General features: G+C 45.5%; 1 protein-coding gene across 6 annotated transcripts in view; it reads left to right on the top strand.

Moving 5' to 3' along the window:
- Window positions 1-7560, top strand: part of GOLM2 (golgi membrane protein 2) — a 79994-nt gene extending 72434 nt beyond the window's left edge. For 2 of the 6 annotated variants that reach the window (XM_069766467.1, XM_069766465.1), the window contains 3 exons: window positions 570-737; window positions 5477-5530; window positions 6523-6685. In XM_069766467.1, the coding sequence (XP_069622568.1) occupies window positions 570-737; window positions 5477-5530; window positions 6523-6542 (242 nt within the window). In that variant the 3' untranslated portion in view covers window positions 6543-6685. Of the gene's footprint in view, window positions 1-569; window positions 738-5476; window positions 6468-6522 lie in introns of those variants that run through there. The other 4 variants (XM_069766464.1, XM_069766468.1, XM_069766466.1 and 1 more) reach the window with 4 other exon arrangements.
- The last annotated feature ends 8306 nt before the right edge of the window (window positions 7561-15866 follow it).

The raw sequence follows: 15866 nt of genomic DNA, 5'->3' as shown, positions 1-15866 counted from the left end.
TTTTTTTGTGTAATTTTACACTATTGTAGTATTTTGTGCTTGTCTTATTTCATGTAAGTAATGAATTAGTTTCAGAATGCTATTTTATGCTAAACTTGGGGAGGCTGGCAACTAGCGACACCCCAATTTTTATAAAATTGCTACTCCCAGCAGGCTGTTAGGACATGATAATTTAGACTGTGAGCCCTATTGGGGACAACAATGATAATGTGTGCAAACTGTAAAGCGCTGCGGAATATGTTAGCGCTATATAAAAATAAAGATGATTATTATGATGTGAGTTGTAGTTTCGCAACAACTTGAGTGCTGCTGCTTGCTGACCCCAGTGACATTATCCCTTCTCCTTATCGGACCAGTGGAGTGTTCTTCGCTGAAGCGGTGGGACGGGACTTTACTGCTCATTTTTAGTCTCGGCATTGCTTCGACAAGCGCAGTGATCTTCACATGACTCTTTGGGATAAAGTCCTGTCCGGTCTTTACTGATGTTTCCTAATTTTCTCACATTTTCCTTTCTTCTCTCCTGCCCTTCTTTCCCTTTCTTTTGCTCCTTCCCACTCCCGACTTCCCAGGTCGGTTTTTTGATGAGAATGAATCCCCCGTAGATGGTCAACATGGTTCTAAAGTGGCAGATTATAACGGGGATGATGGTAACGTGGGTGAGTACGAGGCAGACAAGCAGGCAGAGCTGGCCTACAATGAGGAAGAGGATGGTGATGGGGGAGAAGAAGACGTACAAGGTGAGCGTGGGCTCTGCCTGCGTCAAATTATCCCCATGTTCTATACAATTGAGCTCCGGATTATCCACGTCACGTGGCTCCCGGCACAAGAGCGTCTGCTATTTATAACCGTTTCACAGCTATGGCTTTCAATACATTTATTGCTGGAGACATTGGATGACTGTGGCGTGTTGTGCTTCGTTCTGCATGCCCGATCTCTATGCATGAATTCTCCACTACCGGCTGCCTAGGTGTACCTTGTAAGGTGTGCTGCTCTGCACGTTTAGTATTAGGCTGCATGTTTCTTCTCTCTTTCTATATTACTGCTAATCTCCATATGTTGTATTTTACTCCCCGGCATCCGTCGTGTGTAAAGGGCTCGTCTGGTTTGTGGTGGTAGAGCCATTCCATCTTTCTCTGCTTTCATTAGAAACAGCATGAAGTATCTGCCGTCGGAGCTAATCGCGTTACTTAGCATTGCGCGTGCTTGCTGTGATAACAGTTCGCCATAGTGTTACAAAGAGAATGTGCACAATAATTAATAAGAAGGCTTTTCCTAACGTGTCACCAATTATTACTTTTTGCGTAGGATATGGGTTTGGACAAGTCATTTTAAATAGCTTTTATATGGGGCAATAATAAAGAGCCAAACGTTATGTTCACCAAATTTAGTTTATGTTCACCTTTGTAGCCATTTGGGGCCTTTTTTTTGTTTAGAAATCCTGAAAAGGGGTTTCACAGGACAAGAATAAGTTTCATCATCCTGTTTGCTTGTGCTTGGTTGAAATAATAAAAAGTTGATATTTGCCCTCCTCTGCTCCAGCGTTCCGTCTCCACCTCTCCAGGGCTCTCTCCACCTCTCCCTCTCCACCTCTCCCTCTCCACCTCTCCCTCTCCAGCGCTCTCTCCAGCGCTCCCTCTCCACCTCTCCCTCTCTACCTCTCCAGCGCTCCCTCTCTACCTCTCCACCTCTCCCTCTCTACCGCTCCCTCTCCACCGCTCCCTCTCCACCGCTCCCTCTCCACCTCTCCCTCTCCAGCGCTCCCTCTCCAGCGCTCCCTCTCCACCGCTCCCTCTCCAGCGCTCCCTCTCTACCTCTCCACCGCTCCCTCTCCACCGCTCCCTCTCCACCTCTCCCTCTCCAGCGCTCCCTCTCCACCGCTCCCTCTCTACCTCTCCAGCGCTCCCTCTCCACCGCTCCCTCTCCACCTCTCCTCTGGTCTTTGTTGACAGGCTGCAGCAGTAAAGTTACATCTGCCTAGCACATCACCGCTGCGGCTAATCACTGAGCTCAACAGCTTTAATTGTCAGAGTGACCGTGCTCAGTGATTGAGCTATAATCATGACATCACCGCTGCAGCCTGTCGACAAAGACCAGCGCAGCAGCGAAGAAGCCGCACTGGAGCAGAGGAGGGTGAATAACCGCTGTTTATTTATTTCACCTAGTGCAAGCTGATAGGCTGAAGACGCTTATTGCCTGGAAACTCCTGTAAGATAGGTGTTGGCCATCTGCATTTTTCCCGTCTGTTTCTCCCGACTCCACCAAAAACCTGCATGCTTGGCCGAGTGTTCCAGATTTTTCAAATTGGAAAGGGGTCTGTTTATAACTCCCGGTATTTGTCCAGCTCTGAAGGTGTAAGAAATAAAATTACATGCTTTAATGTGGTCCTAGCCATAATGGAGGAGGGGTAGTTTCACAGATGACAGGAGTAGCCTAAACCTGAGAAAGTTGTGGCATTTAAAGGGAACCTGTCATCTGATTCATGTGGCCTAAACCATGGATCAAATCCTGGCTGCGCGGTTTACTTTTTAGAGACACTGGCATTTCAGGGAAAATATACTTTAAAGATCTGAGACTAGTCAGTCGTCTCCCCCGGGGAGCGTGAATCTGATGACAGGTTTATTTATCCAGTAAACCTTTTCTTTTTTTATTGTGCATACTTTTAGCCTTTTACATACAATGGTCAAAGGTCTGTGGAATATAAAAGCAGCTTAAGAATGAATCAATATAGTTTTTAGGAGTTGAGGGCTAGGTCCCCCATAAAGTGCTACCATATTCTCATCTGATTGCAGACTAACCCGTGTGAAGCATATTCTGCAACAGGCCGGTGTCTGGTGGGTTAGGAATACATTCAGGTAAAGGAAGGCATGATATGGCTGCTCCTAGGGAGAAGAAGTTCTGTTTGGTGGTGTAGGCTAATATGGGCTGGGTGTTTAGTCCATCATATTCCAGGTATTTGGGGTGAATTATAGCCTTTTGACTCTCTCAGATTTGACACTTCTAAGTCCAAGTTGACGTTCAGCCCCTCGCATATATAAGTACGTAAATAAGAAAAACACAGATCCTCTAAGGCCGGACTTGCACATCTGTGTTTTGCGGTCTGCACTTGGAGTGCAATGCACGGACTGGCCGCTGGTCTCTCACAAGACTATTGAGTTGAGGTCAGGACGCCCACGGTTAGTCTGTGCATTGCAGCTGATGAAAGGACCATGAAGCACTGATGTGTAAAATTGGCAAAAGTTGGGGTCACTTTACTCCAAGCTTCAAGTATCACCAACAGCTCATGAGGAAATTACATAGGACAATTCCAAAGTGACAATTCCTGATTTTCTCATATTTAAAGGGAATCTGTCTGTAAGATCAATGCTCTTGAGCAGTCTGTATGGGCATGCAATACATAGGAAACTGCATAAAATGATACCTTGATATCTGTGATCCAATGTCTTATTACAGAGAAATCCACATTTTCTTGTATGTTAATGAGCTGTTTCAGGCTATGGGCCGGACCTAGATCATGCTCCCTGAGAATCTACCTCCAGAGATTATTTTACATGAAGTGGAGTTACCAGTGTGATGTGTAATGGCTGCTCTCTCCTCTCCTGATCTCGCTGCAGAGCTGTGTGTGATTATACCTGACACATCTGTAGGTTCCTCTCCGCTTCCAGCTCGCAGTCAGACAGTGCTGTAATACAGCAGAGCTGTGAGAGCTGCAGCAAATGAGTATGTAAGGAGACAAAGTTCAGTTCTCCTGTTCTGTGTTAGTCACTTGTCTCACACTGGTAACGATCCCTTTTTATTATAAATAATATCTGGAGGCCGATTCTCATGCAGATCAGTGTCCGACCCATAGATCTTAACAGCTCATTTACATATAAGAAAATCCTGGATTTCTCTGGCGTAAGACATCAGATTGCAGATCTTAAGGTAGCATTTTATTAATTTTCCTACGACCTGCATGCCCTTATAGACTGCTTAGGAGGGTTGATGGTACTGACAATTCCCTTTAAGGGTAAGGCAAGAAAGTGAGGGCACAGCATGGAAGAAGCTTTGCTCACCTGTGGCCAGATAATGGGCGCACAATCGAGAAAAAATTTCGTGGGGCTATTGGCCATCAAGGTGGGCCAAGTCTCAGCTGCATGTGTAAAGAATATTGATGCAGCCACATGTTGGGCAAACTTGGGGGCTGGAAGGTAAAAATAAAATGGGTAGTGAACACAGGCATTCCTGTCACGTACAATTGACTTTTATATCCAAAGACTGAGGGGCGTGTGGAGACTCAGGTTTAGAGTGTTGGAAGTGAACAATAACATGAGCCATCTTGTCTTATGCAGTCTGGATATATAAGAATCTCCTTCATCCAATCAGAAAATGGGTAGCGCGATATTGTGTCTGAGCGCATACATCGTTCTGCACCGCAACCGAGGAGAAAGATCTGTGTTCAGAGATGCTGAATAACCCATAGTTGTTCAATGAATACAAGCCCTTTTCTTAAAACATGAGCATCTGTTTATAATGGCATCTAAGACTGATCGTGGTTCGGTCTGGGCATTACTGTTAAATGCGGCCATCTGCACTTAGTGGTAGCATTCATGCTGGTCACTTGCTCTGGCTAACTGGGCAAATGTACAATACATGTACTCCTACGACAACTGATGCCCAAGATGGACCGGAGATGGTGTCTCTAGAACTAAGGCTTTTCCACTTTGTCTCATGGGAATTTCTAATCCCATTGACAGTTCTGATCTGCAGGGACATATGATCTAGTCAATCTTTACTATGGACCATTGGTGTATAAAATATTCTAGTGACTATAGGAGCATGGAGATCCAGTACCGTTGCTCGCTTCCTAGACTATGTTCATGCTGATTTTTTTTTTTTTTTCTTTTTCCCCCCCATGAGGTTTTGGAGCAAAAACTCTCCCAAAAAACAAGGTGTTGAAAAAACCTGAGTTTTGATTATAGATTTGAGGCAGGTGCACAGCAGCATTTTGCTGCAGTACCGATCATTGCTTTCCTGAGGCGGATCGGCGGCCGTGTCGTCTTTCTAATGGCGGCTCTGCCACAATGTCCGCTTTTACACTATACTGTTAAGTATACAAAGCAACTGCCTGATCATTTGTTTCAGCAAACCCTGAAGCGGTAAAAAAAAAAAAAAAAAGTGGCTCAAGACACAGCACTGCCATGTTGATATTGCTGTGTATTATGTTCATTTTATGGGTCACTTTTCAGCCAGCTTTTGGGTGACGTTGTGTTGGCAAAGCCTTAAAGGGTTTCTACTCCAAAAACCTCACCTTGTAAGTAGCCCAAACATATTTGCATGCTGCCTCGCTGATCCCACACATCGCCCTTTATTAGTCTACTATAGGTCAGATAAAATAGTGTTCGCTTTCATTAGTTTTTGCATGGGACTTTTGCATTTCTAGCATTTTAATACTTAATTTATTTTGGAGGAAATTAACATATATTTATGCTTTATGTAGATGATGAAAACGATGGACAAGTGGATGCAGCTGAATACAGAAAAGATCATTTTGGTGAGACCCTGTAACCTGTGGCCTGGATAGACAGAAGAATGGAATGAAACGTGCCAAGTGCTGGGGTCTTTCTCTAGTCTATGATTTGTACTGTAAGAGGAGGCTCAAAGCCCAGGAGCAGATGACGTTCATACTGGTGCCGGGAGGATCAGACTTGTTCTATAGTTCCTTGCCTCTTTCTTTGCTGGATGGGGCATTACGTGGTTGTAGTTGGGTCTACTCCTACAAAGGCCATCACAGTCCACTCGTGGCTGTAGAAGTTGAGCTTCCTCTTTGATTTGACTTTTAATATTCTTTTTTTCCTCCCTTTGGGTTGTAAATATGATCTTTTTGCTGGAAATTTTATTCTGGATTGAGTACGAGCGAGTTCTTAAATGAAATTCCCTGGACGCTGAAGACTGTCATGTACATATCATCTTCCCCTGTAGAGGATCCGCTGCGCACATGATCACGTTGTCGGACACGTTAGAATTTTTTACTCTCCCAGTACGTCTGATAAATCCTGTCTTATGGATTCTGACTTTCTGATACAATCCCCCACGTTATGAGATATCTATGACCGGTTCTGTGTGAATTGAAGGGCCGCATCTTAGGAAATTTTCTGGAGCCGTGTCCAATCTTCCTCGTGTAAGCAGTGCAGCCAAGTACTAGATTCTCTGCAAATATATTTATATAATATTTGTATTTTGTATGTAATATGTGTAAATAGACTCATGCACTGTACCATGTAAGACGTCTGATCAAGCAGATCCTGCACCTTCAAGACTATCTCAGATCGATCCTCACGTTCTACCTATCATTAGATGTCATTAGGGGTCCGTGAGTATTGCTGATGGCCGATTCACAGCAAATGCCCACGTACGGACTGCCGTGTTCTTCTATGGGCCTTCTCTGCATAGATCAATGTTCTCGTACAGTAAACTGGGCATTATTTGTATTCACCCTAGTGACTGGATGGCACAATCAGTTTGGTAACTTTTTTTTTTTTGCAGGACATCACATACAGCCTTAATTAGCTCCAGTGAATGAATAGGAAAAGATTTAGAAACTGAACACTGAAAAAGGGATCAACCTGCTGACACTGTTCTGCACCTCTTAGTAGACATAGACTTCTGGTTCTGGAGCCCCTGTGCCCATGCTTTTCGCAACTGTAAACTTGACCGACGCTAGCTGCCCGTACACAGACTTCATCTGAGCGGTATCTTCTTTTCTGTGGTTATTTTCTCCATATTCTGCACTGGATCCCGGAGGTGGGGTAAATGAAGACCTTGTCATTTGGGAAAGCTTTTCTTTTTCTTATGTAAACACTAAGGAAAGGCCAAACATTATGCGTATTTATTAGTTTTCTTTGATCTGGCATCGGCGCTCACTGGAGCCATCGCCTAGGCTGAACGCTCAGTGTTATTTTAGGCCTTTTGAATATTCGTTGTCCCAACTGATTAATTGGTTCACCACTAATGGACGTGTAACGTACTAGCACGACAACCATGTCCCACATCAAGTTATGTTTCCTGACACCTTCATTTACGCAAATATTGAAGGAGAAGAACTGAAGGAATCATCTGCCTTGTTTCCCAGACCCCTTAGCTTACTCATAAGACTCTGTCATATGCAATCATTGTTTTTTCTAGGCTGGGTAAGTACCATGGCTGCCATTAGATAATGCAAGGAATGCCACCTGGTTCAGTGGCAAATTATTACTGCATAACATGGCAGAAAAACTGGGTAGCAGCCAAAGTCGAAGCTTTTTAGTTTCCTAAGGTCGATCTTAATAAGACTTTGTGGCCAAACAGACAAGACCTGTTTATATTCCTATTGTCCCTTGCAATACCTGTCTGAAATCAGATTTCTTCAATTAACCTTACAATTCAAGAAGATTTGGTATTGGTTGTGTTAACATTTGTATGTTTTTGTGTATGATCTGGCCCACGCTTGGTGCACTACAACTTGCCCTGAAACCTGTGTCCTTGTCCTGCAGTGTGGGAAAGCAACCTGTGAGGGACGTTCTTAATAAAGGTAGTAAAAAGGTTTTTCTTTCCCGTGTGTGCCTTATTCCAGTGCACTTAACTGGATATATTCATTTACTTTCCATTCATGTAGACTGAGTTGGGTTTGACCAAAGGGTCAGAAAAGGAGAGAGATCTAGACCCCTCTTCCCAGCTACACGTGTGGCTGGAACATGTGGCCCCAATGTGGATGAAAAATATGATTAGATGAATTGGCCCCGATTCTTCGCACTCGCTGCACGACAGCTAAAATATTTTCATTTATGACCAGTTGAAAAATGTTTCACATATGATTGTGATAGTGCAGCCATTCTATACTTTGTTTCCATTACCACGGATGGCCTATGGATGTATACGGAAATCCACTGAAGGCAAACTAAAGATCTGGAAAATGAGGAATCGAAGATTGAGAAGTCTGGCATCTCATAGGCCAATATTGATCTAGTGCTGGTGTAAAATATACCAAATGTATAAAGTGTGGGGCACAAAAATGTAATACTATGCCTGCCATGAGTGGGCACGGATGTGTGCTGCACTTGGCACCAGTCTCGGCAGTATTTTTCACAATGGCTGCTGCCCACTTTTGCAGTTTTCAAAATTGGCAATGAGTAAAAAGTCACAAACATGATGTTTGTGCAGCAAACTTTGATTTTTTTTAATATACACCATAACACTGGTGCAAAATGAGTGCAGTCTCCTAAAGTTGTTTTTTTTCTTTTTTTAATATATAAAGTGAAATTTATCAAGTTAAGTGTTTTACCCGAAACAAAGGCCCCTATTCATCAAAGCTTTGATGGCAGTATTCTGGCATAAAAAGCTTTGAAAAGTTGCAAAAATTTGGCTCAATTGAAGCCTTCCCTGAAATGTTTCCACTTTTAGCATTCTTAAGCCATTTTCACCCACCTCCAACAGGGGTGTGGCGATTATCGCTCAGCAAATTCATGACAAGCGGCGGCGTTCACTACGCCATAAAACTTACTTCAGCGGGTACTGGAGTAGAATTTGTGGCAAGGAGCACACAGATGTACACCACTCGTCCGACTCCAGCACACCACCCCGTCAAGACCAGTGTGAACAATGCCAATCTTGATGAATCGGTGCCAAAATGTATTGCCTATCCACAGTATAGGTGGTAAGTGGTTTGATTGCTGGGGGTCATTTGAAATGGACTTCTGTGTCACGTATTTGAATAGATATTGTTAGTCATGCAAGCTGAGGAGTGCAGCTCTTGGCTATCAACTCAAGTCCAATTTTCTTTATATGGAGCTGATTGTTGGAGTTCTCAGAGATCAGACACATATCCCCTATTCTGTGGATACATGCGAGTCTTGATTTTGGGATAACCCCTTTAAAAAGACCATAAATCTAATATCCACCTTACTATATTTGGAGAATAATTGAATGTTTCAGGTGCAGTAAATATGTCCTGCAGTGAAATGAAAAGGCGGTCATTTATTTTAATGAACAAGCTTCAGGACAAGAGCCTCAAGTGGTAATAATGCAGTATGCGTCTGAATACTGCCATGGTTGTGTTGGTCATCCAATTTGAAAAGTAGTGTTTTTTTTTTTTATTATTATTCTTTCCATCATGGTTATAGGCAGGGATGTGGAGTCGGTGAGCCAAACCACTGACTCAGACTCCTCAATTTCCCTGACTTCCACCTCCGACTCTATAGCACTGGTCACTATTAGTGATGAGCGAGTGTACTCGTTGCTCGGGTTTTCTTGAGCACGCTCGGGTGACCTCCAAGTACTTGTTACTTCCCAGAGATTTAGTTTTCATTGCCTCAGTTGCATGATTTACGGCCTCCAGATATGCTGAATACATGGGAGGAATGCCTGTCTGTTAGGGAATTCCCACATGTATTCAGCGTATCTGGAAGCTGTAAATCATGCAGCTGAGGAGATAAACTATATCTCTGAGCAATAACAAATACTTGAAGGTCACCCGAGCGTGCTCGAGATAACCCAAGCAACGAGTATACTCGCTCCTCACTAGTAACTAGTAGTGATGAGCGAGTGTAATCGTTGCTTGGGTTTTCCTGAGCACGCTCGGGTGACCTTCAAGTATTTGTGACTGCTCGGAGATATAGTTTTCATCGCGGCAGCTGAATGATTTACAGCTACTAGCCTGCATGATTACATGTGGGGATTCCGAAGCAACCAGGCAACCCCCGCATGTACTCAGCCTGGCTAGTAGCTGTAAATCATTCAGCTGGGGCGATCAAAACTAAATCTCCGAGCTGTCACAAATACTCAGGAGTCACCCGAGCAACAAGTACACTCGCTCATCACTATTGGTCACTACTGAGCATGTACATAAAGTGCACCACAGATTCATCTCAACTAAAAGCCGAAATCCTTAGATTTGGAACAGAAAAGACATTTATAGGACATTTGATGACTTTCCCAAATTGTTATGAAGACCTTTTACAGCGTATACTGCATTGTACTACTGTGCCCAATGTATTATATATTTTAGAGGTCTGAGTCGGTCCATTTTATATCGCCTACACAAACATGGACACGGACTCCGGCTCCACCGGCCTGGTTATAGGGGACACTTTTAAGTTGGGACTACATGGTGATAGCAAGGTACTGCAAAAGCAAGTCTAAAAGAATCTGTTGTTTCGGTTTCACGCTTCCATGATCATTCTAGTTGTTGCTGCAACATCAAAAACTTGCAAAATGCTCATTGTGGCCTTAACCAAAATATATGCAACATACAGAAGAATGTTGAAAGTATGGCTTCTGTTCACTGCTATAAACGTAGTCCTACATCCTTATATTTATCTGCATCCAACTTGTAGTGAATGATTAACCGAAGAGAGAAACTGTGGTACTTAAAACTTACTGAACTTTTATATCAATTTGAGGTCTTATTCATATGTATGTGAAAAAAAAAATGGTACCTGTGTCATCAGTGTGTTGGATCAATGTGTCATCAGTGCACGATGCGGGCGTCCGCTTTAACCATCGGTGCACGATGCGGGCGTCCGCTTTAACCATCGGTGCACGATGCGGGCGTCCGCTTTAACCATCGGTGCACGATGCGGGCGTCCGCTTTAACCATCGGTGCACGATGCGTGCGTCCGCTTTAACCATCGGTGCACGATGCGGGCGTCCGCTTTAACCATCGGTGCACGATGCGTGCGTCCGCTTTAACCATCGGTGCACGATGCGGGCGTCCGCTTTAACCATCAGTGTGTCATCGGTGTTTTTCATGATAAAGCTTCTCATATACTTTGCAATCTTAAGTATGAACATGACAAGGACGCCATGCATGTGCTGTATGTGTCTTTCACAGACCTATAGACTTGAAAAAACACATGTGAATAGCACCATAGATTATAATGCGTACCTGTTCTATCTGTGAAAAAAAAACAAAAAAAAAACAAGGACGTGTGAATGAGGCCTAAAGTAGTATTAGAGGTTCCCCAAATAAAGTGCGTTGTTTATATAGCACTAGTTATGTATTGTTTTTTCTTGTGGTCTTAAAGACCCCTGCTTGCTGTCATTCACCAGGAACCTTCATCGTTTCCTTCGAGTAGAAAAACATTTGTCCTGGTGACGTGATGTCCACATCGGTGCGTGGCCCGTTTACAGTACATGCAAAAGTATTCTGGTGTTTGTTGTGGATTCTGCACCCATGACCATTAATTATAACTGATCTCACCATGATCATTATAGTTAGGCCTCGTTCACACGTGTGTTCCACTCAGGACAGTCTCCTCACAAAAATGACAGATCAAATGCACCCATGCAAGTCAATGGTCCGTTAAAAAAACAAAAACGTGCAGATACCTAGATCTATGTTTTTTTCTTTTTTTTTTCTCCCATTTTTGATTGAGAAGCTTGGAATTTTTTTTCCTGCATACAAGAAAAATGGATGTCACACTGATGGTGAAAACAGACACTTGGCCCAAAAATGAATGAGATTTGGATCCAGCAGATTGATAAAAAAAATATTTGTCGGATGGTAACGCACATCTAATTGAGTGTTACCATCTGAGGGAAACGGACCAATTTCCCCTCTAAGGCCGGGATCACACATGCGAGAAACACGTCCGTGTCTCGCATGTGAAATCTCCTCTGGCGCCGGCACTCCAGAGCAGAGCGTGCGGCTGCATAGCAACACATGGAGCCGCACGCTCCGCTCTGGAGTGCCGGCGCCAGAGCTTGGATTTCACATGCGAAACACGGACGTGTTTCTCGTATGTGTGATCCCGGCCTAAGTGGCATCCTAGTTAGTCCTGTTTTTTTTTTTAGATTTTTTTTTTATGCAATGAAGAAGTGTGCTTGCTTCCAAGAAACTAAAAAGACCCTCGGAAGATTGTGTTTTGGGGCTCATGCAGATGAACGTATTATTCGTCCGAGTGCGATCCGACAAAACATTGTATCACACTCGGATGAATGTTATATTATGGGGTCGGGCACATTTCCAATTTTTTTCCTTGGACAGCACTGATGCGGGGAAAAAAAAAAAAATCATAGCATGCCTGAGTTTGATCACACTCAGCCATGCAAGTCAATGAGTGTGTGGGAAACCATCGGAGTTAACTTGGATGACATCTGAGTGCAGTTCAGTTTGCGTGCACTGACACAATGCAGAAGACGGAGACATATTTTCTTCATCTTCTCATCTGATAAAATCTGATCACATTGTGCTGACACTGATCAGAGTTTGATAAGTGTGATTTGCATAATCAATCAAATTTTACTGGATGAGAGACTAAACCGGCCTTATTCAAATGTATCACTAATTCAGAAGAGATGCCTCATCCATAAAGTATTGGTGTTTTCTGTGCCTCTTCTCCATAAACACTGGCCTAGCGTGAGCGAGCCTACACCAGTCCTGGTCCATCGGCCCCAATGAGTCTGTGAGTGACGGATTAAAAAAAAAAAAAACCAAGGCCGCACATGGATATATCGTGTAGATGTGTGGATGCAGCCTCAGGCCAAGTCCTCACGAGAGGGAATTGTGAAGGGTTTTTCCTGGACTGTGCATGTTAAAATCTACAGCACTACATTTTTCCTTGAAGTGGAAAACTCCATAACACGCGGTCCCACAACTCTGTGACACGTGGTCCAACTCTGTGAAACGTGGTCCGACTCTCCGACACGCAGTTCTACAACTGTGACGTGCCGTCCGACTCACCGACACATGGTTCTACAACTCTGTGACGTGCGGTCCGACTCACCGACACGTGGTTCTACAACTCTGTGACGTGCCATCCGACTCTCCGACACGCTGTTCTACAACTCTGTGACGCGAGGTCCGACGCGCGGTCCGACTCGTGGTTCTACAACTCTGTGACACGCGGTCCGACTCGTGGTTCTACAACTCTGTGACGCGCGGTCTGACTCCCCGTTCTACAACTCTGTGACGCGCAGTCCGACTCCCCGTTCTACAACTCTGTGACGCGCAGTCCGACTCCCCGTTCTACAACTCTGTGACGCGCGGTCCGACTCCCCGACTCGCGGTTCTACACCTCTGTGACACGCGGTCCGACTCGCGGTTCTACAATTCTGTGACGCGCCGTCCGACTCCCAGACACGCGGTTCTACAACTCTGTGACGTGCCGTCCAACTCTCCGACACGCGGTTCTACAACTCTGTGATGTGCCGTCCGACTCACCGACATGCGGTTCTACAACTCTGTGATGCGCGGTCCGACTCACGGTTCTACAACTCTGTGACTCGCAGTTCTACAACTCTGTGACGCGCGGTCCAACTCGCGGTTCTACAACTCTGACGCGCAGTCCGACTCCCCGTTCTACAACTCTGATGTGCGGTCCGACTCCCGGACATGCAGTTCTACACCTCTGTGACACGCGGTCCGACTCGCGGTTCTACAACTCTGTGACGTGCGGTCCGACTCCCCGACATGCAGTTCTACACCTCTGTGACACGCGGTCCGACTCGCGGTTCTACAACTCTGTGACGTGCGGTCCGACTCCCCGACATGCAGTTCTACACATCTGTGACACGCGGTCCGACTCGCTGTTCTACAACTCTGTGACGTGCCGTCGGACTCTCCGACACGCGGTTCTACAACTCTGTGACGTGCGGTCCGACTCCCCGACATGCAGTTCTACAGATCTGTGACACGCGGTCCGACTCGCGGTTCTACAACTCTGTGACGTGCCGTCGGACTCTCCGACACGCGGTTCTACAACTCTGTGACCTATTATGGAAACAGGAACACATGGGCTACTTGCACAGTGAACAAGTCTGTATGATCATGTTCACACACCACCAAAAAACCTGAAGACACAAAAGAGAATAGTAAAACCAAAAACACTCAGTTTGAAAAAATGTTGCAGTAATCCGCAAGTGCTAGTAAAAGATGTAAAAAACAGGGTATTTGGTTGATACGTTTTTTGCAAAAAATGTATACGAAGCTGCTCTACCAATCTTCACGGTATACCCTTATCAGAGCAGTCCTAACTAATGTATGCAATCCCTATCTGATGTATTTAAAAACCTGATCATCTGTATATAACCTGGCACTTGCGGATTACTGCAACATTTTTTCAAACTGAGTGTTTTTGGTTTTACTATTCTCTTTTGTGTCTTCAGGTTTCTTGGTGGTGTGTGAACATGATCATACAGACTTGTTCACTGTGCAAGTAGCCCATGTGTTCCTGTTTCCATAATTGTTCTCTTGTGTCTACAAGACTGGGGAGTTCCACCACTCCTCTTGGGCTATCTGCACAAAAGCTGTTCTACCCTGTATGCACACATGGATTTTTCCTCTCTGAACCCTGTTCACACAGGTTATATACAGATGATCAGGTTTTTAAATACATTAGATAGGGATTGCATACATTAGTTAGGACTGCTCTGATAAGGGTATACCGTGAAGATTGGTAGAGCAGCTTAGTATACATTTTTTGCAAAAAACGTATCAACCAAATACCCTGTTTTTTACATCTTTTACTAGCACTTGCGGATTACTGCAACATTTTTTCAAACTGAGTGTTTTTGGTTTTACTATTCTCTTTTGTGCCTTCAACTCTGTGACCTGCGGTCCTTCTCCCCGACATGCGGTTCCACACCTCTGTGACACGCGGTCCGACTCGCGGTTCTACAACTCTGTGACGTGCGGTCCGACTCCCCGACATGCAGTTCTACACCTCTGTGACACGCGGTCCGACTCGCGGTTCTACAACTCTGTGATGTGCCGTCCGACTCTCCGACACGCGGTTCTACAACTCTGTGACGTGCCGTCCGACTCTCCGACACGTGGTTCTACAACTCTGTGACGTGCTGTCCGAATCACCGACACGTGGTTCTACAACTCTGTGACGTGCGGTCCGACTCACCGACACGTGGTTCTACAACTCTGTGACGTGCCGTCCGACTCTCCGACATGTGGTTCTACAACTCTGTGACGCGCGGCCCGACTCCCCGACAAGCGATTCTACAACTCTGTGACTCGCGGTTCTACAACTGTGACGCGCGGTCCGACTCGCGGTTCTACAAGTCTGTGACGCGCGGTCCGACTCCCCGACATGCAGTTCTACACCTCTGTGACACGCGGTCCGACTCGCGGTTCTACAACTCTGTGACATGCGGTCCGACACGCGGTTCTACAACTCTGTGACGCGCGTTCCGACTCCCTGACACGTGGTCCTACAACTCTGTGACGCACGGTCCGAATCCCCGACATGCGGTCCGACTCCCCGACACGCGGTCTATAACTCTGATGCGCAGTCCGACTCCCCAACGTGGTCGTATGACACGCGGTTCAACAACTGAAAATCTAGTAAAAAAAGAACAAAAAAACACGGATTTCTCCGCCTCAAAATAAAATACTTGGTGTAAACGTACATGATGCCACATCAGAAAACCCTGCGTGTAATGACGGCCGGCTCAGGGGCTACATGCGGATTTACCAACTACGCGGTGTAACCTCTGCACCAGGTGTGAACACCGCTGTATTGGCCGGTGACTGATGCCAGCACCTCGGGGAGGGCACAGGTGAGACACCATTTGGCTGTGGCATTTTCCACACGTCACTAGTGGATCGCACAGCTCTAGAATTATTACGTGACCTGTAAATCGTGAGAGAAACCGCTGTGGAAGGAATGGTGCCAGCCTGCGGTATTGGGGTCGCCGCGGCACCGGTGGTCCTGCACTATGTACCAGCCATAGAGGGGGTCCCACAGGTGCTACACATTAGTGGCCCTCAGCGCCGCGCACACAACCTGCCCATTGTATCCCCGGCCTCCTCCTCAGTGCTCATTGCTGATACTGACCCTCGCCCCCCTCTCCACATTCCCTCCTCCCCCTCCCTACTCACTGTCTCTTCGCGCAGGCGCACT

The sequence above is a fragment of the Ranitomeya imitator genome, chromosome 4 (assembly GCF_032444005.1).
Source record: "Ranitomeya imitator isolate aRanImi1 chromosome 4, aRanImi1.pri, whole genome shotgun sequence".
In the NCBI taxonomy this organism is placed as follows: Eukaryota; Metazoa; Chordata; class Amphibia; order Anura; family Dendrobatidae; genus Ranitomeya; species Ranitomeya imitator.
Note: the sequence above shows the minus strand (reverse complement) of the source record. Positions and strands in the feature narration are given on the sequence as shown.